The 25,954-nt window shown below is 38.3% G+C and overlaps 2 protein-coding genes across 6 annotated transcripts in view; one reads left to right on the forward strand and one right to left on the reverse strand.

The window, feature by feature from the left end:
- TTC23L (tetratricopeptide repeat domain 23 like) overlaps window positions 1-25,954 on the forward strand; it is a 60,095-nt gene that overhangs the window by 33,014 nt on the left and 1,127 nt on the right. For 3 of the 4 annotated variants that reach the window (XM_058430004.1, XM_058430006.1, XM_058430005.1), the window contains exons 9-11: window positions 8,422-8,549; window positions 9,663-9,748; window positions 24,271-24,376. In XM_058430004.1, the coding sequence (XP_058285987.1) occupies window positions 8,422-8,549; window positions 9,663-9,748; window positions 24,271-24,352 (296 nt within the window). In that variant the 3' untranslated portion in view covers window positions 24,353-24,376. The remainder of the gene's footprint in view (window positions 1-8,421; window positions 8,550-9,662; window positions 9,749-24,270; window positions 24,377-25,954) is intronic. The other variant, XR_009210446.1, reaches the window with a different exon arrangement.
- The window catches only part of RAD1 (RAD1 checkpoint DNA exonuclease), a 44,108-nt gene that overhangs the window by 2,682 nt on the left and 15,472 nt on the right, over window positions 1-25,954 (reverse strand). The window contains exon 7 of one of the 2 annotated variants that reach the window (XM_058430009.1): window positions 12,076-12,240. The exons of the other annotated variant lie outside the window; for it this stretch is intronic. Within the exon in view, the coding sequence (XP_058285992.1) occupies window positions 12,232-12,240 (9 nt within the window). The 3' untranslated portion in view covers window positions 12,076-12,231. Of the gene's footprint in view, window positions 1-12,075; window positions 12,241-25,954 lie in introns of those variants that run through there. 2 annotated transcript variants of the gene reach the window in all.

A 25,954-nucleotide genomic window follows, 5' to 3' on the forward strand; every position in this document is an offset into this window, starting at 1 on the left:
AGGTAGAGTTGTTGGAACACAATGGAGTACAGAAATAGACCTGTATAATTATAGCCAATTAATTTTTGATAAATGTGCAAAAGTAATTCAATATGGAAAGGATAGTCTTTAAAACAAATGATACTGCAACAACTGGATACCACATGCCAAAAAAAATTGGACTCTTACTCATGCCATACACAGACATTAATAATGGATCATTGTGCTAAATGTAAAAGCTAAAATTTATATTTACATAGAAAAAAATAGGCTTTAAAAAAGTACCAAGGCCTGGATAAAAAATAAATACAGAGGCCAAGGTGAGAAGATCACTTGAAGCCAGGAATTTTATGCTGGCTTGGTCAACATAGTGAGACCCCATCTCTACCAAAAAAAAAAAAAAAGAAGCTGGGTGTGGTAGCATGTGCCTATAGTCCTAGCTACTCAGGAGGCTGAAATGGGAGGATTGCTTGAGTTAAGGGTTCCAGTCTGCAGAGCTATAAGCGTGCCACTGCACTCTAGCCTGGGTAACACAGTAAGACCCTGTCTCTAAAAATAATAAGGCCAAAATTGATGTGGAAAATAAGTTTAAATCATACTAGTAATTAAAAAGATAAAAGCAAAGTTACTCTTTTTGTCTAACAAATTGTCAAAATTTAAAAAAATGATAACACCAGGATTGATGAGATTTGATAAAAACTCTGGAGAGCAATTTGGCAGGATGTCACACATTTTAAAATGGTATGTATCTTTAAAAATGCAAGATCAAAATTTCACCCATCCTATGTGAAAATTTTAAAAATTTAAAAATATATAGCAGTTGGCAAATTCATAACTAGTAGGAGTGAGTGTAAACTGATATTAAATTTGGAGTCTAATTTGATAATATCTAGTAAAATTTAAAAGGAAACATGAATAAAGATGTTCACTGTGTCACTGGTTGTAATTGTAAAAAATAACCCAAATATATATCGATAAGTAAAAGGAAAATTTGGTGTATTCACTACATGGAATTTTGTAGTTGTTAAAAGAACCGGACTTGAGGTGGGCGGAGTGGCTCACGCCTGTAATCCCAGCACTTTGAGAGGCCGAGGCAGGTGTTTCGCCTGAGGTCAGGAGTTTGAGACCAGCCTGGCCAACATGGTGAAACCCCGTTTCTACTAAAAATACAAAAATTAGCCAGGCTTGGTGGCATGCGCCTGTAATCCCAGCTACTCAGGAGGCTGAGACAGGAGACTTGCTTGAGCCCACGAGGCGGAAGTTGCAGTGAGCCAAGATCGCACCATTGCACTCCAGCTTGGGTGACAACGTCTCAAGGAAAAAAAAAAAAAAAAGGACCGGACTATATCTGTAGATATCAAGGTTAATTTTTTAAAAGTATTAAGGAAAAACAGTTGCATTTTTAGGACACACAAAATAATACTATTGTTTATAGTTACATTTAGGTAAACATTAAACTACACAGTAAGATTTCATTAAAATGTAAACAGAATATGACTTTGTGAAGAGGTCTGTAAATCATATCCACACATACATGCAGTCACACAAACTGTATAAAATGGTCATAAGTATTTGATAGTGCTGGAAGTAGATAAAGAGAACAAATTGCAAAGCATTTATTTTGAAAAAACTGCTGGAGCTTTGAGTAAAGAGAAAATCTGTGGCCCTCCTGCCTGGGGCTGCTTCCATCCACTGCCCCAGGTCGGTCCATGAGAATTGCAGTGTTATCGCCACGGGCTGCACAGGAGAACCGGCAGCTTTGCTGGCATTGGAGGCAGACTTAATATGATGAAAGGGATAAAAACCCACAGGTTTATCAGATAAAGGGGGCAAACTGGAGGAAATGAGAAGAGGAAAGCCTGCATGTTGACACTAGCCTGAAGTTGCTGTCCTGGTTGGTGTGAGTGGCATCAGGAATTTTAATGGGGAGACCACAGAAGGGCTAAATGAGTTCTCCCCACATCCCTGGATACCCACAAAACTACATACATGTGTAGGGGATACTCGAAAGCCTAATAAAGAGTAACAACCAAAGAAGACTTGAAATGTGTGAGAGCTTGGAATGCATTTTTGTCTACATACAGAGCAGTTGACAGGATGGGCGACATACAGGCTGAAGGTATTTAAGCACAACCTTTGCCCAAATCAGTAGGTCAACACTAAGCTACGCAGACACAGGAATGAACCCCAGAAATCCAGATTAAAAATAATAAGCACGAAAATCTGAGCAAAAACTTCTGGTTTCTGGTCTGGTATGTAAGGAGTTTGGAAGTCATCACTTCATCCAAACAACAAGTAAAAAGCAAAATGAAATATTAACTCTTCTTAGATCTGTCATAGAGAACTGAGGTCACATGGCAAACCAGTGCCCCACAAATTGGAGAGACAGCAAAATAAAGAGAATCACAATGTACCAAAGTAGAAATCTATCTCCACAAGAACCAGTACCACAGACTTGACTTAAAGAAATGTTAAAAAAAAGTTCTTCAGAGAAAAGGAAAATGATACAGAAATTCATAGGCACATAAGGAAAGGAAGTGCACTAGGGAAGAAATGTGATCATAAAATAAAAAACTCACTTTTCCTATTCTTAATCTAACAAATAACAGTTTGTTCAAATTAGGAGCAGAAGGCAGGGATAAGGATTATTTTGTTATTATAAGGTACTATATAGTGTTATTTGTAAGTGAACTTGGAATGATTGTAAATGTATATTGAAAACTCCAGGGCAACCACTAAAAAGAGTTTTAAAAAAAAGTGTAACTGATATGCTAAAAAGAGAAACTGGAATATATGAAATGCTCAATTTAACAACAAAAGGAGCTGGGTGCAGTGGCTCGTGCCTGTAACTCTAGCTACTCAGGAGGCAGAGGTGGGGGGATTGCTTGAGCCCAGGAGTTTGAGGCTGCTGTGAGTTATGATCACACCATTGCACTCCAGCCTAGGAGACAGAATGAAATCTTGTCTCTAAAAAAAATAAAAATAAAAAAATAAAATTTAAAAAGCAAAACCACAAAAGGCAGGAAAAGAGTGAAAGACAAAAATAAAAACAAAGGAAAAGGACCAACAAATAGAAAAGTAACAATATGGTAAATGTTAATCCAACTATATTAACAATTATTTTAAACATCAGTGGTCTAAATAAACCAATGTAAAGAAAGATTTTCAGAGTGATCAAAAAACAAGGCCCAACTATATGTTGTCTACAGTAAATCCACTTTAAATATAAAGGCACACATAGATTAAAAGGAAATGGATGGAGACAGATACACTATACTAACATTAATCAAAAGAATGCAAGAGTAGCCATATTAGTTTCAGCCACAACAAACTTAGTGCAAGGAAAGTTATCAGGGATAAACAGGAGCATTACATATGATAAAGGGGTCAGTTCTTCAATAAGACATAAAATTCTTAATGTGTACCTGCCTAACAAGAGTTTCAAAATATTTGAAGCAAAAACTGATGGAACTGTGAGAAGAAATAGATGAATTCACTATCGTAGTTGTATTCTTCAACACCCCTTGTATTAGTCAGGGTTCTCTAGAGGGACAGAACTAATAGTATAGATACATATATATAAAGGGGAGTTTATTAAGGAGTATTAAACTCACAGGATCACAAGGTCCCACAATAGGCCATCTGCAAGCTGAAGAGCAAGGAAGCCAGTCCAGGTCCCAAAGTCTGATGTTTGAGGATAGGAAGCATCCAGCACAGGAGAAAAATGTAGGCTGGGAGGCTAAGCCAGTCTAATCTTTTCACATTCTCCTGCTTGCTTTTATCCTACCCACAGTGGTGGCTGACTAGATTGTACCCACCCAGATTAAGGGTGGGTCTGCCTCTCCCAGTCCACTGACTCTAATGTTAATCTTCTTTGGCAACACCCTCACAGACACACCCAGCATCAATACTTTGCATCCTTCAGTCCAATCCAGACACTCAATATTAACCATCACACCCTTGTATCAGAAATGGACAGATACACAGGCAGAAAATCAGTAAGGACATAATCAAATTCAACAGCACCATCAATCAACTTAAAACAATTGACATCTATTGACTACTCTATCCAAACGATAGCAGAATGCACATTCTTCCCAAGCTCACAGGGAACATTCACTGTGATAGACCACATTCTGGGCCATAAAACACACCCTGACAAATTTAAAAGAATAGAAAATATACAATGTCTGCTCTCAGACCACAATGGAATTAAACTAGAAACCAATAACAGAAAGATAGCTGGAAAATCCCAAAATACTTGAAGATTAAACAACACATATCTAAATGTGTGGGATAAGAAGAAATCTCAAGAGAAACTTTAAAATGTTTTGAATTAAGATTTTTTTGAAAATGAAAACAATGTAAAAATTTGTGGGATGCGCAAAAGTAGTGCTTAGAGGGATATTTATAGCATATTAGAAAAGAGATCTAAAATCAGTAATCTAAGTTTCTACTTTAGGAAGCTAGAAAAAGAAGAGCAAATTAATTCCAAAGTAAAAGAAAAAAATAATAAAAATAACAGTAGAAATCAATGAAATTGAAAACAGGAAGTCAATGAAGAAAACAAAACCAAAAGCTGATTCTTTGAATAGATCAATGAAATTGATAAACCTCTAGCCAGGCTAAGGAAAAAAGACAGGACGCAAATTACTATTATGAGAAATGAAACAGGAGATGTCACTACAGATCCAGTGGACATTAATAGGACAATAAAGGGATATTATGAAAAACTGTAGGCTCACAAATTCAATAACCTAGATGAAATAGGTCAATCTCTCATGAAAGATACAATCTGCCAAAACTCACATAAGAAAAACTAAGCTATTTGAATAGATCCATTTCTATTAAAGAAATTGAATAAATAATTAATAACCATCCCATGTGGGTTCACTAGTGAATTCTACCAAACATATAACAAATTCTTGACAATCTCTTCCAAAAGACAGAAGCAAAGTAGCTATTTTTAAGTCAATCTATGAAGCCAACATTACCCTAATTCCAAAATTAGACAAAAATATTAAAAGAAAACTATAGATCAATGAGAACACATAGACACAGGGAGGGGAACATCACACATCAGGGCCTGTCGGGGGCTGGGGGGCTGGGGGAGGGATAGCATTAGGAGAAACACCTAATGTAGATGACGGGTTGATGGGTGCAGCAAACCACCATGGCATGTGTATATCTAGTAACAAACCTGCACATTCTGCACATGTACCCCAGAACTTAAACTATAATAAAAAAAATTATCAAGATTAAAAAACAAAAGAAAACTGCAGATCAATACATCTCATGAACATAGAGGCAAAAATCCTTAATAAAACATTAGCAAGTTGAATCCATCAATGTATAAAAAGAATTATACACTACAGCCAAATGGGATTTATCCAAGGTATGCAAGGCCAGTCCAGCATTTGAGAATCAATCAATGCATCACACCAACAGGCTAAAGAAGAAAAATCACATGATCATATCAATAGATGCAGAAAGAGCATTTGGGAGAATCCAACACTCACTTATGATAAAAACTCTCAGCAAACTAGGAATACAGGGGGATTTCCTCAGCCTGATAAGTCACATCTACAAAAAACCTACAGCTAACACCATTCTTTTTTTTTTTTTTGGCTCTCCTTTGACTAACACTATTATTCTTTTTCTTTCTTTCTTTCTTTCTTTTTTTTTTTTTATTTTTGAGACAGAGTTTAGCTTTTGTTGCTCAGGCTGGAGTACAACGGTGTGATCTCAGCTCACTGCAATCTCTGCCTTCTGGGTTCAAGTGATTCTCCTGCCTCAGCCTCCTGAGTAGCTGGGATTACAGGCGCCTGCCACCATGCCTGGCTAATTTTTGTATTTTTAGTAGAGACAGGGTTCTGCCATGTTGGCCAGGCTGGTCTCAAACTCCTGACTTCAGGTGATCCACCCACCTCGGCCTCCCAAAGTGCTGGGATTACAGGTGTGATCCACTGTGCCCGGCCAACACCATTATTCTTAATGGTGAAAAACTAGAAGCTTTTCTAAGACTGGGAACAAGGCAGTTTCCTCTCACCACTCCTTTTCAGCATCATAATGGAAGACCTAGCTAATGGAATAAGAGAAGAAAAGGAAGTAAAAACTATATTATAATATTTGTGAAGGAAGAAATATAACTTTTTATTTGCAGATGACATTGTCTGATTAGAAAATTTGAAGGAATCAACAAAAATATCTGGAATTAATAAGTGATTATAGAAAAGATTCAGGATACTAGTTTAATATGCATTAGTCAATACTTCTATATACCAGCAATGAATAAGTAAAATTTAAAATCTAAAACAATACCATTTACATTAGCACTCCAAGAAAATTTAAAACAATACCATTTACATTAGTACTCCAAAAAATGAAATAATTAGGTATAAATCTAGCAAAATATTTGTGAAATATATGTGAGAAAAACAACAAAACTCTGATGCAAGAAATCAAAGAACTAGCCAGGTATTGTGGTGTGTTCCTGTAGTCCTAGCTACTTGGGAGGCTGAGGTAGGAGAATTGCTTGATATCATGAGTTTGAGACCAGCCTGGGCAACACAGACCCATCTCAAAAAAAAAAAAAAAATAGAAATCAAAGAACTAAAATAAACTAAGATCTCTTTATTTAATATCTATTCCATGTTCATGGATAAGAAGACTCAATAGTCAAGATGTCAGTTCTTCCAACTTGATTTATACATTCAACTCAATTCCAATAATAATCTCAGCAAGTTATTTTTTGGATATTAGCAAATTGATTCTGAAGTTTACATGGAGGGGCCAGAATAACCAACAACATTGAAGAACAAAGTTGGAGGACTAACACTACCCAACTTCAAGACTTACTAAAAAACCACAGCAATCAAGACAGTATAAATAAGAAATCGTCTTACTCTACTCACAGTGGCTATTATGAAAAAGACAAAAAAACAAAAAACAGGTGTTGGTGAGGTATAGAGAAAAGGGAACTCTCATACACTGTTGGTGCGAATGTAAATCAGTACAACCTCTATGGAAAACAATATGGAGATTTCTCAAATAACTAAAAATAGAATGACCATTTGATCCAGGAATCCCACTATTAGGCATCTACCCAAAAGAAAAGAAAGGTATATATCAAAAAGATTCCTGCACTTGTATGTTTATCACAGCACTATTCACAATAGCAAAGATAACAGAATCAATCTAAGTATTCATCAGCAGATGATTGGATAAAGAAAATGTGGTATATATACACAATAGAATACTATTCAGTCATAAAAAAGAATGAAATCATGTCTTTTGCAGCAAAATGGATGGAACTGAAAGTCATTATCTTCAATGAAACAAGCCAGACACAGAAAGTCAAGTATCAAGGTTTCACTCATAAATGGGTGCTAAAAAATGTGTGCACATGGGCTTAGTGCAGTGTTAGATAATGGAAACTCATAAGGGTGTGATAGGGGGTGGATGATGAGAAATTATTGAGTACAATGTATGTTATTTGGGTGATGGATACTCTAAAAGCTGTGACTACTATGCAATTTATACATGTAACAGAATTGCACTTGTACTCCATAAGTTTACACACAAGAAAAGTATGGTATTGGCAAAATTTTCCCATTGTTTCTATGTATTTTCTAGATCGATATAAACATGGATTATGTTTGGAAAGACACAACATTAAAATTAAATTTTCAAGCCATAACAACTATATATTTAAAATACTTACAAAATCACAACTTACTCCCTCCCACCACCCCCCAAACAGGAACCTCAGTAAACATTACTCACTATCAGAGTTTTATTTAGCTAAATATATAGTCTTGCAGTATACCTGGGAGTTTAATATGGTAGTTATTTGTAGTATTAGCATAATAAGATTATTCAGACAGAAGCTTTCTTTTTTGCTACAAAAAATTCCATGGATTTTATAAGGAGAATAAAAACCAAAACATCATCTAATGCCATTAAATCACATTTAAGGGCTGGGTGTGGTGGCTCACGCCTGTGATCCCAGCACTTTGGGAGTCCGAGGTGGGTGGATCACGAGGTCAAGAGATTGAGACCGTCCTGGCCAACATGGTGAAACCCCATCTCTACTAAAAATACAAAAATTAGCTGGGCGTGGTGGCGCGCATGTGTAGTTCCAGCTACTCGGGAGGCTGAGACAGGAGAATCGCTTGAACCCAGGAGGCAGAGGTTGCAGTGAGGTGAGGTTGCACCACGGCACTCCAGCCTGGCAACAGAGTGAAACTGTATCTCAAAAAACAAAAGAAAACAACAACAACAAAAAAACCACACGTTTTAGACTTTTAAAGAGTCCTTATGAGACCTGGCTTGAGAACAAGCATGGACTTTAAGCATGAAAATGTCAATTGAGCCAAAGCTGATATTAGACATTTGTAAAGGTTAGCAGCTTGCCTTAAATAATTGTTCCCATTTTTCCAGATGCTGTTGAGATGTATTTCATAAAAAGTATCAATGCATATCGAGCCACACTGGGCTCAGAGGATTTTGAAACACTAAGCACCACTGAAGAATTTTGCAAATGGCTTGTCCAAAATGGAGAAAGACAGGTAAATATGATCAATGCATAAACAGAATTGCTAGTTTGTTTATTAGATCACAATAGCATTTTTCATCTTACAATTCAGATACTGGACATCAGATAGGTCCCACATAAAACTAGACAAAAACCACATTGTTCCATTATTTGCTAGCATTAACCGAAATTTTTTTTTTGCAAATTGGTTTCATTCTTTTGATGAAACTGAGCAACTCTGTCCAACACAATTTAGTTTGTACTTGGAAACCGCAAAGTAGGCTCAAAGTATTTTAGAGGGACTCGATATTGATGGCAAAAGAAAATTTGCAGCTATATGTTTGCTTCTAACGGTTCCCTCTCTGACAAACTCTTTTTTTTTTTTGAGACAGGGTCTCTCTCTGTCACCCAGGCTGTAGTGCAGTGGGGCGATCTCGGCTCACTGCAACCTCTGCCTCTTGGGTTCAAGCGATTTGCCTGCCTCAGTCTCCCAAGTAGCTGGGATTATAGGCATGCGCCACCATGCCCAGCTAATTTTTGTATTTTTACTAGAGATGGGGTTTCTCCATGTTGACCAGTCTGGTCTTGAACTCCTGACCTCAGGTGATCCACCTGCCTTGGCCTCCCATAGTGCTGAGATTACAGGAGTGAGCCACCATGCCCCACCAGCATTGCCTTTCTTGTTTGAAATTTTACAGCTATACTTTGTTGTGTAATGTTATGGTTCCCTTTTTGTAAAATGTTATTTTTGGTGATCTAAATAAAGCCTGTCTTGTTTGGAGAAAAAAATAAAAATAAAACTAGGAATAATACACAGGGCTTAGGTGGCTTGGAATATTAGTAAAAAGATATTTTTCTTGTATCTTGATACATGAGATCCTTCAAATCCAGGACACATCTAATCTCTGGCTTTGTAAATTTAATATTTTAAGTCAAAATTGGCTTCCATCTTTGGATCTAGCTACTAGTTCTTTTCTTTTGCAGTAGTGGTTTTCTCTTGATCTGACAGGTTTTTATTAGCCACAATTTTGTTTTCACATTAAAAAAAGTTATAGAGAATAATTGTTATTGCTGACCTTTTTACTCAGAAGTCCCATGAGTCTAAGCTATCATTCAAAACCTTTTGACTTGAACTTTATATATTCAGTGCAGCATGAACACAGTGAAGACCTTTGTCTGTCATAAGCTCCCTCATGACTTTGATCTGACCAAGCCAACTTTATACTTCCTCAGGCGAGTGAGAAATATGGATAGATTTGACATGGTCTTATTGGCCATGTAAAAACCAGTTTAAGAGTAGAGTTATAGGCACATAATAAGTAAAAATTTATTTCCAGGAATGAAGAAAAGTTTTTTTTATATCATATCTAAACATTTTTATAAATGATGACATTTTCTTTATTTCAATTTTAATTGCCATTTGTAAAGACAAAAACCTTATAATGATTTGCAACCTTTTTTCTGTGGCCATGATATTTTCTGTTGGTTTAGAATATATATATATATTTTTTGTTTGTTTGTTTGTTTTGTTTTTTTTTGAGACAGAGTCACTCTGTTGCCCAGGCTGGAGTGCAGTGGCACGATCTCGACTCACTGCAACCTCTGCCTCCCAAGTTCAAGCAATTTTTGTGCCTCAGCCTCCCGGAATAGCTGAGATTACAGGCGCCCGCCACTACGCCCGGCTAATTTTTGTATTCTTTGTAGAAACAGGGTTTAATCCTGTTGGTCAGGCTGGTCTTGAACTCCGATCTCAAGTGACCAGCCCACCTCGGCCTCCCAAAGTGCTAAGATTACAGGTGTGAGTCACCGCACCTGGCTGGTTCAGAAGATTAACATGAGATCCCAATGCCATGGGTTGATCTAATAATTAATTTTCTTTTCAAAGATGTGAAAATACTTTGCCAGAATTTAATAGCTTATCCTTGTTATATTCTGATGCAGTGAATACCATGACCTTGGTTGTGATAAACCACCAGTACCACCACCAGTACCACTGCCTGATAATCCTCCGCTTCTAACCAAGTACTTTCTAGTATACCAAGCTCCTGGACAAAGCCACCAAAGGACCTGAGTGCCAGGTGGCTCCAAATCTAAACCATAAGCAGGACTGTGGACAAGTCAGCTTTACCATTAGGAAGCAAGTGCCAAGAGGGCAGGAATTTTTGTTTGTTTTGTTCACTGCAGTGTCCTCACTGCCTGAAACACTAACTGGCACATAGAAGATGCCTGATAACTTTTGAATGAAACTGCTGAATTTTATGACACATTTCCCATATTTAAAAGTAGCTCATTCTCCTGCCTCCAAGCTTCATGTGAGGTTCTAGGCCTGTCCTAGAGGACCATAACAGAAACTCACAAGACTTGGGAATTGTTCCCATGGTATACACACACACACACAGACACACACGCAAACACGCATATATATTTTGATAAGTAGTTTAATCTGCCATGGATAAAAAATAAAACTCATTCATCTGGAACCATTCTTCCAGTAATTCATCAAAATGACAATCATGGCTGGGCATGGAGACTCACACCTGTAATCCCAGCACTTTGCGAGGCCGAGGCAGGAGGATTGCTTGAGCCTAGGGGTTTGAGACCAGTCTGGGTCTCATCTCTAAAAAAAATTAAAGAATTAGCCAGGTGCAGTGGTGCATGCCTGTGGTCCCAGCTACATGGGGGGCTGAGGCAGGAAGATCACTTGAGCCTGAGAGGTTGAGGCTGCAGTGAGCTGTGATCATGCCACTGCACTCCAGCTTGGGTGAAAGAGACCCTGTCTCAAAACACAAACAAACCAAAAAAAACAAAAAACAAACGAAGAAAAAAAAACAGAGAAAAGAAAAGAGGCACCCCTTATATGTTCTCTAGGGCTTTTAGAAAACATGATGTTCCTCTGGTCACATACATGCAAATCTATAAGAAAGGCAATACTGTCAAAATCAAGGGAATAGGCATTGTCCAAAAGGGAATACCCCACAAGTGTTACCATGGCAAAACTCAGAGAGCCTACATTGTTATCCAGCAAGCTGTTGGTGTTGTCAACCCAAGAATTTTGGCAAGATTCTTGCCAACAGAATAAATGTATGTTTGGTGCATATTCAGCACTCTAAGAGCTGGGATAGCCTCATGAAACTTACGAAAGAAAATGGTCAGAAAAAGAAGGAAGTCAAAGAGATAGGTCCCTGGGTTCAACTGAGATGCCAACCTACTTCATCCAGGGAAGCACACTTTGTGAGAACTAATGGGAAAGAGCCTGAGCTGCTGGAACCTGTTCCCTGAATAGCTAGATTCACTCAATCACATTGTTATATACTAACATTGAACAATTTGAAAAAGAAAGTGAGAAAACAATCCCATTTACAATAGCATCAAAAAGAATAAAATACTTAGGAATAAACTTAACCAAGGAGGTGAAAGACTTATACACTGAAAAAAATAAACAGGAAAATAATAAATTATATGCATGCTTTCCTACTCTAAAAAATGCAAAAATATTACAGTAGTAGCCTTGAGATTCCTGATTTATTGGCAGTGTTCTCTGGAAAGAAGCAATTGACATCCCTTTTATGTTTGTTTTTCTGACATGCCACATTAGGGATGATGATTACATGTTCAACCCAATTATGAAGAAATGTCTGTTATACCTGTCAACATAGATAATTCAGGCAGTGACTAGGTGATGTGCAGTTCTTGAGGGAGCCAGCAATAATACCTCTTCACCTTCCCTAAAGAAAGCACATTGGGAAGGCAAATGAGTACAAGCACCGTTGTCCTATGAATAATTTCCAATATATACTTAATTTATTTTTGCTGTATAGTAAGTAGTTAACAGTGAGAGCCTGCTGAAAGACAACTAGCCTAGACGTTTCAAAAATGTCAATGTTATGAAAGACCAAAAGGGCAGGAGAACTGTAACAGATTAAAGAATCATGAAAACTAAATGCAACACATGATGATTAGATGCTAGATTTTAAGGAGGTGTAACGAACATTATTGGAACAATTGGGAAATTTGAACATGGAGCATATATTAGGAAACGCTGTTGTATTGTAAGATTTATTGAACGATAATGTTATTGTAGATATGTAGGAAAATGTTCTTGTTCTAAGAAGACACATGCTTAAGTATTTAGTGGTGGCCACATGCGATGGCTCATGCCTGTCTGTAATTCCAGTAATTTGGGAGGCCAAGGCAGGAGGATCGCTTGAGCCCAGGAGTTCATGACCAACCTGGGCAACATAGTGGGACCCCATCTCTACAAAAAATAAATAAATAAATAAGCTGAGCAGAGTGGTGCACAACTATAGTCCTAGCTACTCTAGAGGCTGAGGTGGAGGAACATTTGAGCCTGGGAGGGTGAGGCTCCATGAGCCCTGATCACACCCCTGCACGCCAGCCTGAGCAACAGAGTGAGGCCCTGTCTAAAAAAAAAAAAAAAAAAAAAAACCATTTAGGGGTAAAGTATCTTGATTACCTACAACTTATTTTCAACAAAAATATATGTGTGTATACATGTATATTTATATATAGAGAGAGACATTATTTTTTAAGACGAGAACAATAAAGCAAACGTGGCAAAATTGTAGCAATGTGTGAATCTAGGCGAAAATTGTATGGGTATTTATTTTACTATTCTTTTAGCTTTTCTGAAGGTTTGAAAAAATTTAAAATAAAAAATAGGTGAACAAAAAGAGTGAGGGCTGTGGAATTCAGACTGCCTGGTGTTGGAATTCTGACACTGCCAATCATAGGCTGTATGATCTGGGGCAAGATCCTTAGCTGTTAATAGTTTCCATTCCTTCATTTGTGAAATGAGTATAATAACAGTTCGTCTCTCTTGTAGGGCAGCCATGAAGATTAAATAGTATTATATGAATTAACCATTATTAATTACAAGCTTGGAACTTTAATTTTTTTTTTTTTTTAACACATACAGACACATCACTTTTATTTTGGTCTGGCCTAGTACAAATATTGTGTGTGCCCTTGGTGTCCCTTCTATGGGTTGCAAATGTAGCTATCATTTGTATACACATTCATTAATTTAATTTTATTTAATTTTATTTTATTTTATTATACTTTAAGTTTTAGGGTACATGTGCACAATGTGCAGGTTTGTTACATATGTATACATGTGCCATGTTGGTGTGCTGCACCCATTAACTTTGGTACATCTCCAAATGCTATCCCTCCCCCCACCCCACAACAGTCCCAGGGAACTTTAATTCTTAATAAAATTACTTAGGTGACACATCACAACGGACTGATCCTGGTAGGTTATGTCATCGTTGGGTACAGTGCCTTCTCCATAGAGCTCAGGGAACAGAACCAGCATGCTCCTTCGGAATTGCCAGGCTGATTTTTTTTAAAAAAACGTTTTATCCCTCAGGAGGCTTACAGACTGCTAAAGGCTTCGTTAAAGTCCCAGGTATTCAGCTACAGTGACTACAGCAAAAATGTGGCTGAAACTTTTTATAATATGGGCAGGGTCTGCTTTGCCAAAGGAGAGCCCACAAAGGCAATTCAGCTGCTGAGGAAGGTGACTATTGGCTGGTTTCGTTACATTTTCCCCTGGGCTTGTAAGCAGGATGTGAGGAGGGATGTATGTACACATGTATGCATGTATATATGTATTTTCCCTTCCCTTCCATTTCATTCCCTCTCTCTTTCCTTTTCTCTTTTTAAGTGATGTGTTATCTTTTGAAAATTGTCTGCTTTGTTAGATATGCTGAGGGAGAATATGATACAAAAACTTTAGTTGAGTCCATGTCTGGACAAAGGTCTTAAAAGAGTAACACCCTAGTCTTGGAATCCAAGTATGATAGTGGCAGAATCTCTTGAAAGCACTTCAAGATTGGGTGGAATTAGTAATACCTTGTTTAACCATCCATAACCAAGTACTCATTGCCCTTCCAGAGAGTTCATTCCCTTGCAGTGGGGTGTGGCAAGAGGTGTTCAACCAGTCAGTATACTGACAGAATGAATCTAAAGGCTTAGTAAAACAGGTGGGGATGTCTCTACATAAAACCTAAGTTTATTCAAAGTCAGAGGAAAAGTTGGTAAAGATCAAGTAATACTCAAATGAGCAGAGGGTGGAGTCAGAAGCAGTCTACATCAGGTTCGCAGGGATTTTCATCTCATTTCAGGGTAACCTAATGTGATCAGAAAATAGTAAATAACAGAAGAAAGAGGAACTCATTTTGAAGATTCAGAGAAAAAGAAAGCCCCTGAAAGTAAGTTATAGGAGCCAGAATAGCTTTTCCAGGGAAACATGAACACACGGATGGCATCTGGGTAATGGGGGCAGAAGCCTGAAAGGAGAGAAAACTTTGAAATGAAAAGATGACAATCTGAGGATAAGAAATGAGATGAAATGGAAAATGATGAGTGAAATGAGAAGGGGTTCCAGGGAAACAAGTCTAATAAAATTCAAATCCACACTGAAAATAATGAAGACTCTTAACATGGAGTGATACTGGAGTATTGTTTCTCAAATCTAGAATTGTAACACAGTCAGTAAGAAACAAAACAAAACAAGCAAAAAACAAATTCCTGAGTCTCACCCCAGACCACCTGAATTAGAAGTTTTAAGAATTGTTTACAGAATCTGTTTTTTTAATAGTTCTAGAGGCAGTTTTAATATCCTGCCAATTTTAAGAATCAAGATTGATAAAACAAACTTAAAAAGCTCTCTTAGAACGCAGAGTGAAAGAAGAGAGGGATCTCATGAGAAAGTAGTTGGTCTGCAGGACAAAGTAGAGATTCAGCCAAAGAATTGTATGTCTTTCTGAAGAACTTATGATTGGAATAGAAGCAGTAATCAGAGATATCATTGAAGACAAATGTTCTGAAATAAAAAAAGACCATAGCATATACTTAGTAAGGATTTACCATGTTCCACACAAAATCAGTGTAAGGAGAGCCTCATTTAGATTTTTACCTGGCAATGAATTTTTGTTGGCATGTGCAATAGATGGAATGCTTGCATCCCTTCAAAATTCATATGTTGAAACCTAATCTTCGATGTGGCGGTGTCTGGAGATGGGACCTTTAGAAGGTGACTAGGACTCAAGGTGGAGCCTTCATGAATGGGATTAGTGCCCTTTTAAAAGAGACCTCAAAGAGCTTCCTTGCCCCTTCCACCATGTGAGTTTACAGCAAGAAGATGGCTGTCAATGAATCAGGAAGTGGGCCCTCACCTGACACGAAATGGACTAAGACAGCATGGTTACATTCTCGATTTGTAATAGGGATTCAACTTGGAGATTTAGGATGCCGTAAGCCTAGGTAGGGGCTACATCTTTGTTATCAGCTTAGGAAATAAATGAAATGTAGTGCAGGTGTTTGAAATGTAAACTTGTGACAAGATCTCAGTTCTGCTGATCCTTTCTGAGTTTGGTTTGCAATTAAGGTGCTTGCTGTCTGATTCTCTTTAATTTGTTGCTTCTCACCTCACCGAGTGTATGATGATTCAAATCTTTGTATATGGAGGTGAACACAGTAAAAGCAGGGAGACAAAGAGCCTCCTTACCCTGTTGCAGAGGTGAGTTCTGGCCCTGACCATCAGCCATGTCATCAAGATATATGCATAGCATGGCCTCTCCCAGTTCAACCAAGTAGGGGTGATTCACCTCTATCATTCTTGCTAGTAAGGCAAAATCCTACCTGTGTATGAATTTGGCCAAATCCTATACTAGGGGAAATTAGTTGATTTCTTACAGTCTCATAGAACCCAGTATTAATAGGGTCTGCTGCAATAACATTTAGTATTTATAATATCCCTTTCAATGCTGAGCATTATAGAAAAGCCCTGCAAGACAAGGTTGTTGCTGGTCACAGTGTGATAGATATGATATGGATTCAGAGAAAGTAAATGAGTACCTTAAAATAATTTTTCTTGGTGAATATACAAAGTCTAGGTCCCTAAACATAAGGCAAGTTTTTTAGGATACAGTTGTCTCCAAAGTTAATAATGACAGAACCTCTTCAGATTCTTTTTTTAAATGTTTATAATTTAAGTCAAAGAGAGTTTTGTATAGACTTGTCTCAGTCTTTAACCTTGACGTTATCAATGACGCTTATCATTGACATTTGTTCATCTCAGAATAGTATTGACCTCGAACTGTTCTCTTCTAAGAGGGAAGAGAACAAAAACTTGAGTTTATACCAAATTCATAAAACTGAGCTAGGTCCTATTCATAAAGTATTTAATTTAATCCTCACAAATACCCAGTGTGATAGCTCTCACTTAACAGAAGGGAGCTTGATGTTTTATAATGGAATTTGCCTAAATTCACTCAGTCTTGGAGATGTGGACTCAGATAAGTGTGACTCTAAAGGCCATGTATTTTCCCTGAGAGCCCTCTAACAGAGTGCATTGCTGCTGAGAGGAGCCCTCTAACAGAGTGCATTGCTGCTGAGAGTTAGGACCCTGAATGTGTTCACCAGCGGTGGCTGATAATTGGTCCCCTTCTCACCAGGTTCACCACACTAGAGAGGTGGGGAAGATCATGCCAGGGAGAATACATTGAGCCCTCCTATCCACACCCGCTTCAGTCAGAGCCACCACTGAGGTGGGCCCCACAGGAGGCTATCTCTTGTTTTATCATTACCCGGAGGAGGACGTTCTCCAGCCTCTGTCAATAATTCCTGTGTTAGGAGGATATAGAGGATCAGCCACAAGGCAAAATGCGGAACTTTGCTCCCTGCCTGTTGGTGTATATGAAAGCATGTTTTCTTAATCAATAACTGTAAAAATATTAATAACTATAATGTAGAAGTTTTTCCATTTCCTTGGCACTGTATTATACATTTATATATACTTTTTCTGAATCATAAACCACATTATTAGGTGGGTTTTTTTTTTTTTTTTTTTTTTCTGAGACAGATTCTTGCTCTGTCGCCATGCTGGAGTACAGTGGCGCGATCTTGGCTCACTGCAACCTCCACCTCTTGAGTTCAAGTGATTCTCCTGCCTCAGCCTCCCGAGTAGCTGGGACTACATGCGTATGCCACTACGTCCAGCTAATTTTTGTATTTTTAGTAGATACGGGGTTTCACCGTGTTGGCCAGGATGGTCTCGATCTCTTGACCTTGTAATCCGCCCGCCTCAGCCTAGGGGAGTGTTTTTATCTTCCATGTTCAGGTGATGAAACTGAAGCTCAGAAAGTTTGGGTATCTTGGCCTGGCACGATGGCTCACACCTGTAATCCCAGCACTTTGGGAGGCTGAGGCTGGTGGATCGCTTGAGCTCAGGAGTTCAAGACCAGCCTGGACAACACGGTGAAGCCCCATCGCTACAAAAAATATAAAAATTAGCCAGGTGTGGTGGCATATGCCTGTGGTCTCAGCTACTTGGGAGGCTGAGGTAGAAGGATAACTTGAGTCCAGGAGGTCAAGGCTGCAGTGAGCCACGATTGCGCCACTGCACTCCAGCGTAGGTAACAGACTGAGACCCTGTCTCAAAAAAAAAAAGAAAGGTTGGGTATTTTGTTCATAAGATAGCTGGTAAATCTAAGATTTGAATTTGGATTGATCAGATTTCAAAAATGCCCTTTCACTAATGTAATACAGATTCTGACTTTGATGAATTTGAGTATACGTATGAGGATACCTGTTCAACAGGCAAGGCCCCAGAACCCATTTTACATATGGGAAAACTGAAAACTGATTTACTGAAGTTAACTCACCCAGGAAGAGGCAAAGGTAGAATTTTAATCTGGGTCTCTTTAACTCCAGGATCTGTACTCTATAGGAAGTGTAGCTTACAATCTGAAGACAGACTGCCTGGAGTGTTTTTTAAAAGATGAGGTCTTTCTATGTTGCCCAGGCTGGTCCAAACTTCTGTGCCCAAACAGTCTTCCTGCTCCTGCCTCCCAAGTAGCTGGAATTACAGGCATCTGCCACTGCACCCAGGATTGCCTGGATTTAAAACTCAGGCTCCATCACTCAGCTCTCTGACCTAGGTGAAGTGACTTAACCTCCCTCAGCCTCTATTTATTCATCAGTAAAATATTAGTACTTTCCTCAAAAAGTATATTTTCTGCAAGTTAATGAGATCATAAATAATACAAGACTTAGATCAGGGCCTGGAAGGTCTTAGGTCTTAAATGCCCAATGAATGTTGAGATCTTAATAATGAAATAGTAATAATAACAATTATTCTGTATCTGAAGTACAAGAGATAATAGGTCAGAATGTTAAAATAAGAGGCTTCTTTGTATCACCCTATTATTGTTTTATATTAAGAGTAATAGGTACAGAGTATACATTACTGGAGTCAGACCTGTGATCTTAACCTGCCTTTTCCACTCACAAAGTATGTGACCTTGGGCACATGACTTAACCTCCTTGAACCTTGTTTTCCATTGCTAACATCCAGATCATAGTAAACCACAGAGAGTTGTTGTGAGTTTTAAATAAAATCATGTCTATAACATGCATAGTACAGTGCCTGGCAGAGTATGCACTCAATAAATGTTTGTAAAACACCTTTCCTTCCCCTTTTTCACAGAAGATTGCCTTTTGCTTTCAGGGCAGCAGTTCAGAATATTTGAAATCAGGGATAATTGTTAGCCACTATTACCATAGGTTAGTTTTGAGATTTTGAACCTTTGAACATATCTAAAGTATATTTTGTGCTTTGAAGGTAATAATAATGAAACTAAAAGAACAAAATGTATAATTTCAGAGAAAAAATGCATGATATTTCCTCAAAACTGAGCAGAAGTTCTACTCAGCTTGTATTTAAAAAGAGACACTTCAGAATATCTGGAATGAATCTAATTCTTCAGTAGCCTGAGGTTGCTTTGCCTTCCAGTATTTACTCGGTCTTTTAGGTGATCTGAAAAGATTCATAGAAGGAGGAAAAATTAGGAGATCTAATTCAGACCCTAGGTAGTATGAGTTTCTTTGGGTACTTGGAAATTAATTTTTCTTTCTGTAAATTACAATGAAACCAAATGTACCAAGAAAGTCCATATAAGGGGAAAAGAAGAGTCTTTTGAGGACTTTGCTGTAGCAGAAGGTTTTTCTTTCCCTGAAACAAGCCCATATCTCATTCCTCAAGAACTGCTGAGCAAAGCCATGGGGGTAACTGCCAAAGCCAGATGTCAAAACCCGGTACAAGGATTGCTCTCTCTTTGCAAACTTCAGCATCTCGCTGGAGTAATCAATCCCAGATGTCCTGGAACTCTGCTAGTTTTCCGATGTACTCTCCCGCTTCTTACCTCACCTCTTCCGGAAACTCGTTGACTACACTCACTGGACTTTCATTGCTAGGAGCCCCAATTCTTGGCTTTTGAAGCCTCTGCAAAAAAGCTAAAGTAGAAATGGCCCCTTGAAATCAGAGTTAATTTCAACATTAAATGATAGTTGCAAGGGCCTCAAATAAAATATTGGTGTACAGAAAGGGCATAGAAAATCTCAGATTTGGAAATAAACTTTCAGGTTGTTTAGTCTAACTTTTACCTAAATCACAAATGTACTTCAGTTGTAATCATTTACATATCTAGCTCATTTAAGCACTAGAAATACTAGTATGTTTAAGATATAGTCCCTTATGTGAAAACAGACACGTATGACCAGATTACAAGTTAATCTGTAGTAAGTCTTTAATAGAAATGTAAAGGAAAAGGAAAAGTAATAAATCATGAGGCTAGAAATGTGGGTGGAAACTCTGCATAGGTTGGGGGCTGGGTTGCAGGTTCTTCGAAGAAAAGTTGACATAAGCAGGTAGACAAGAAGCTAGAGGAGAGTATTCCAAGTTGCATGAAGAGAAGCATAGTGGCATAGATTGCCGATATTGTTGAGGAAAAGCAAGTGGCCTCGAGTGGTTGTAGTTTAAGGTACCTAAGGAGGGACGTGCTGGACATGAGTTTGGAAAGACAGACTGGGGAGAGATTATGGAATTTTTATGTGCTGTGCTAAGGCATCTGGGACCATCAAAGAGTTTTGGGCAGGATATGACATGATCAATTATTGGCTTTAAAACATTAACTCTGACAGCAATGAGAAGGATAGATGGTACCTAGGGAGAAGTGAGGAGAGCAGTTAGGAGGTAGATCCGATAGTCCAAGGGAGAGATGTTTAGACCCTTAATTATCTAAAGCCGTAGTAGGAAGAATGTGTAGAGGACAGATAGAGAAGCTATATGGAGTCTGTATTGACAGACCGTGGGACCAGTCAGATGTGAGGTTTAATAGAGGCAGGAATCAAAGGTAGCTTTGAAGTTTCTAGCTTGGGCAACTGGGTGAATGGCAATGCTATTAAATAGTATTGGCAAGAGGAATAATCTTGGAGGATGTCTAGGGCGTCTGAGGGAAGATGGTTTCCACTTTGGATATGTTTGCGGTACCCACAATACATCCACCTGGCAATGGCTGTTAAGTTGTTGGCTGTATGGGCCAGGAGCTCAAAGAAATGATTCTGAAGCTAATGGAATGGATAAAATAACCCATGGAATACATACATGTGAAACAAGAAGGCTTAGGAAAGAACTCTGGAGAATGCTTACACTTATTTCAGAGAGAATATAATATGGTGATTTGGTAGCAGAACAGCTGGGGCTCAGATTTGAGCTTTCCCACTTATAGTGAGACTTCCTAAGGCTTACTTTCTTCATCTGTGAAAATGCACATAAATAGAGCACTTCATTTTAAGTGCTTTACTTAGTGTATGGCACATAATAAGCTTCTGTGAAATGTTAATTATTGTAATTATCATTATTGTATTATTTAGAGGTCACGCAGAAAGAGGAACTGAAAAGGAGTCTCTGAAAAAGTCCTTAAGAATTAGGAGAGTCAGGAAAAAACAGAAAGGAAATCAGAGGACAAAGTTTCAATGAAAGAGAGGCCAGTGTCATTGTTACGAAAGACATTAGGAGACACTTCAAAGAGGAAGAAATGCATATGACCAATAAACACACACACACACACACAAAGATTTCCAATCTCAGGCAGGATTCAAAACATAAAATACCATTTTTAACCTATCGTTTTTGTGGTAATGAAAAATACAGGTAAGAAAATCCAGCTCTGTCAAAAGTATGGGGAGCTCAGCCCTCTCAATACTCTATTTATATGGGACTGTATCTTGATTGCACCTTTTTGGTGGATATGTTGGGAAAAGTTAATAGAATGTTTAAATGCCTGTAACCTTTGACTCTGAAAGACCACTTCTAAGAATTTGTCTTTTGAAATCCTTACACAAAATATGTATTTATAAATATATGTATATATACAAATATACACATATACATACATAAATATATCTTTCTTTTAGATTTGTTTATCATAGCAAACAATGGGAAAAACGCAAACGTCTACCAGTAGAAATACTAGTACATTTTTATTGCCACATAATATGGTCATTCAAAGGCATGATGTAGAGCTTTAAGTGTCATGGAAGAATATTCCCATATATATTGTTAGGGCTAAAAACATGAAAAGTACACATTAGTGAGCAATATATATAGCATAACTCATAAGTATATGTAAATATGTAGTTAGTGAAAAGAACAGTAATTATCTCTAGGACACAGGATTATGGAGGACTTTCAAATTCTATGGTTATGTATTTGTGTCATTTTTTATTTTTACAATAGATATTGTGATGATAAAAAAGATACATTTTAAGAGTATGGTATATATGTCAAATATGAAGAGAGCGCCATGTAGTGGTAAGGAATGGACTAGTGCCCAATGGCCTCGGTTATAATCCCAGCTCTGTCTTTAGCTGTGAGATCTTGGACAAATCGCTTTACTTCTCAGTTCCCTCATCCATAAAATGGGGATGATAATAATATAATATCTACTTCATAGGGTTGTTATGAATAAATAAGTTAATGTAAGTAAAACTGCAAAGAAAGGTGTCTGGCACATAGTATGTACTAATTAGAGATGATGAGAGTGTTATGATGATGATGATGATGATGATGATTGCAGATGGAAAGGGAAGGATGGCTAATCAGAAGCCATTATATTGGCAAATAAAAAATAATCACTGACATCACTGATATTAGCATGGGCTGTATTTGTAGAGAAGACCTTTGAGATTACTGTTTGTCAGTACCTGATTAAATACCTCCCATGATCAGGAATTTACTCATTATCTCTCAAAATGGCCCCTTCCTTCCATTACTGGACAGTTCTGATTGTTAGAAGAATGTAGCAGTTAAGGTCATAGACTACATTTAAAGTTAAACATATCTGTGTTTGAATCCAGGCTAAACCACTTTCTATGTGCCATTAGGCAAGTTATCTTAAGCCTCGCTTTTCTCTAATAAGGATTAGAATAGTATCTATAATGTAGAAACATAACGAAGAGTAAATGAGATTATTCACATAAAGCACTTAGCACAGTATGTGGTATACTGTAAGTGCTCAATAAATATTAGCCATTCTAACAATTCTACCTAGTCATCAAACTTACTGGATGTATGAAAGCATGGTTATCAACTTTATCTTCCTCTCTGTTAGATGTCTCTGGAACAGCTGCATACCGAAAAGTTATTTTGATATACCTTTTGATGGGTATAAAGCTGTAGAAGCCAACAGACGGAGCAGGGAAAACCATCCTTTTCTCCTCATAAGAGGGGAGCAAAGGAAGGTGCCTCAGTGCCTATTAACCTACTAGTGACATACAGTCCTCTTGGTCATGTGAACAAAATGGAACAGCCTCTTCTGGGCTGAGGGGCTGGAGAAGGAAAGTAGGGTGCAAATGGGGATTTGGGAGGTGATTATTTCCAGAGAGAAGTGAGCAAGGAAAAAGAAAGGAGGTGATATGCTTCAGGACATTTTGTATCAGCCAGACCAGTCTTGGGCAAGACCTTAGTGATGAAATGTGTGTTCCATAAGCTGGGTTGTTTCCAGGCTGCTGCATTCATCTTCTTTTCCTATTATTTATTAGTAAACATTCCAACACTCCATCTACAAAATTAAGGAGAAAATATCTGGCCAAACTTGGTATGAGTGAGTGAGGAGCACAATCTGCTCCAGCAGAGCCAGGTAGCCAAACAAGGGGCAGCAGCTTTTCCAAATCAGGATTCTAGGACTAGCTGGAGGCATTGGGGCAGGTAGAGAAGTGAAAACTCAGAAGCCTTTAGTTTCCTGTTTGAGGGTCTCTTTTATGGGGAACAAGGGCTGCTAAGCCACAGTGAGCCAGCTCAGTGTACCTTATCTTTAGCAGAGCAGTGGGGAGCTCTGCAATCTCCAGCTACTCTGCCATGCCCACAGAAATGGTCTGATAGGAGGGGATAGCATGGAATAGGGCAGGCAGAGCTTGAGGTTCCAGAGCAAAAGGCTGGGTTTGGTGGAGCTTGATTTATTAGTGTTGTCTGCCTTGGGTATGGGTGGGGGAATAGCTGGACTTCTACCACATATTTGCTGTTCAGGTATAGAGAAAAGAGCACTGTACTCTGAGTCAAGGCACCTTGTGTGTGAATCCCAAAAACCATGAGACCTTAAGTCACTTGAACATTGAGTCTCAGTTTCTTCATCTTCATTCCTTTAACAAACATTTGTTGAGCACCTACTAAGTGCCAGGTGCAGTTAGAGCTGCAGGTGGTAATAAAGGTAAATAAAACATGGTCATTAATCTTAAGGGGACAACATTCTAGTGTAAGAGAAAACATGAAGAAATAATGTAAACATGAAGTTTAAGTTCTGGAATAGCATTCTCAGTGCAATGAAAGAGACAATCTATGAGAATTGGAAAAGACTTCATAGAGAGGATGACATTTGAGCCATTTCTTAAAGGACAAGTAGCAGTTCATCCCGACAGAGAAGAGAAGCCATTCCTGGAAGAAGGAACTCTACATACAAAGGCACAGAAGCATGACAGAGGGCACTGTATGAAGGAATGGTAAGTACTTTACAGCTGTTGTACAGGGCAGCATGTCCTGAAGGGGGCTGCAAGAAATGCTGATTCCAAGGGATGTGCATCAGTTCTCTGGGGGAGGAAGAAAGGCTCTGTGGTAGAAAGACAAAAATCATTTAAGGAAAAAAAAAAAAAAAGGTTTAAACCAAGTGACACATGTTACTTTCCTGAAGGGCTTCTCAGGACTTTTAATATACAAAACCTTCGGCTGGGTGTTGTAGCTCATGCCTGTAATCCTAGCACTTTCGGAGGCTGAGGCAGGTGGATTGTCTGAGCTCAGGAGTTCGAGACCAGCCTGGGAAACACAGTGAAACCCAGTCTCTACTAAAATACAAAAAATTAGCCAGGCGTGGCAGCATGCGCCTGTAGTCCCAGTTACTCGGGAGGCTGAGGCAGGATAATCGCTTGAACCTGGGAGGCGGAGGTTGCAGTGAGCCGAGATTGTGCTGCTGCACTCCAGCCTGGGTGACAAAGCAAGACTCTGTCTCCTAAGGAAAAATAAAAAAAAATTTAAAAAATAAAAAAAAAATACATATATATATATATACACACAAAACCTTCCCTATTGGTATGTTGGGAACAAATCAGGTTTTTAAAATTTTTATTTTTATATTTTAAATTTGTAGAGACAAGGTCTCACTATGTTGCCCAGGCTGGCCTCCAACTCCTAGGCTCAAGCGATCCTCCTGCCTCAGCCTCTCAAAGTGCTGGGATTACAGGCATGAACACACCGTACGTGGCTGCAAATCAGTTTTTTAGAAAACATTGTATTTTACATACCTGAAGTCTTTTTGAAATGATCAGTGATTTAAATTTTGGCAAATAAAACCTTGCCCTGTCTTTAGAATCAAAGTAGAGAAACTAAGGTTTGGTTTTGTTGAAAGCAAAGGGTGTAGTGTATCCTTGCCCTGAGGGTATACATGAATACTTTTGCAGTTTGGTAAGGAATTTTGGCCCCACTTTAGGACATAAAGTCTTTATGAACTATGACTATCTCATCAACTATTTAATCTGATCATAGAAATATGACTTCAGTGCATACCTATGAATTAATCTTTTTGATTTATGGTGGTTAAGAGCTGTAGTTCCGGAGACAGGCAAGCCTGAGTTCAAACCCCAGGACTACCACTTTCTAGCTATGGGCAATCCTGGTTTCTTCATCCATATAAATGGGGATGAAGTATAGTACCTATCTCAGTGTTGCTGTGAGAATAAATGAGATAATGCATTATATGTAAAGTGCTTAGCAGAGTGCCTGGCCCCATAGTAATCATGTACTAAGTAACAGCTATTTTTATTTTTACTGAAAGCTGGTCTTTGACTTTATTACCTTCTACTGACACCATTGTTTTGTTTATTTTTTTAAGACGGAGTCTTGCTCTGTCGCCCAGGCTGGAGTGCAGTGGCACAGTCTCGGCTCACTGCAAGCTCCGCCTCCCGGGTTCTGACACCATTGTTGCATGAAGCAAACGGAGATAGGGGCTGAATATTTTTGAAAAGCTACTACCAAGCTGATGTGGAAAACATTTTGCTGGTTAACATCTGGAAAAAGATATAGACTTA

Source organism: Hylobates moloch, unplaced genomic scaffold (assembly GCF_009828535.3).
Source record: "Hylobates moloch isolate HMO894 unplaced genomic scaffold, HMol_V3 SCAFFOLD_17, whole genome shotgun sequence".
In the NCBI taxonomy this organism is placed as follows: domain Eukaryota; kingdom Metazoa; phylum Chordata; class Mammalia; order Primates; family Hylobatidae; genus Hylobates; species Hylobates moloch.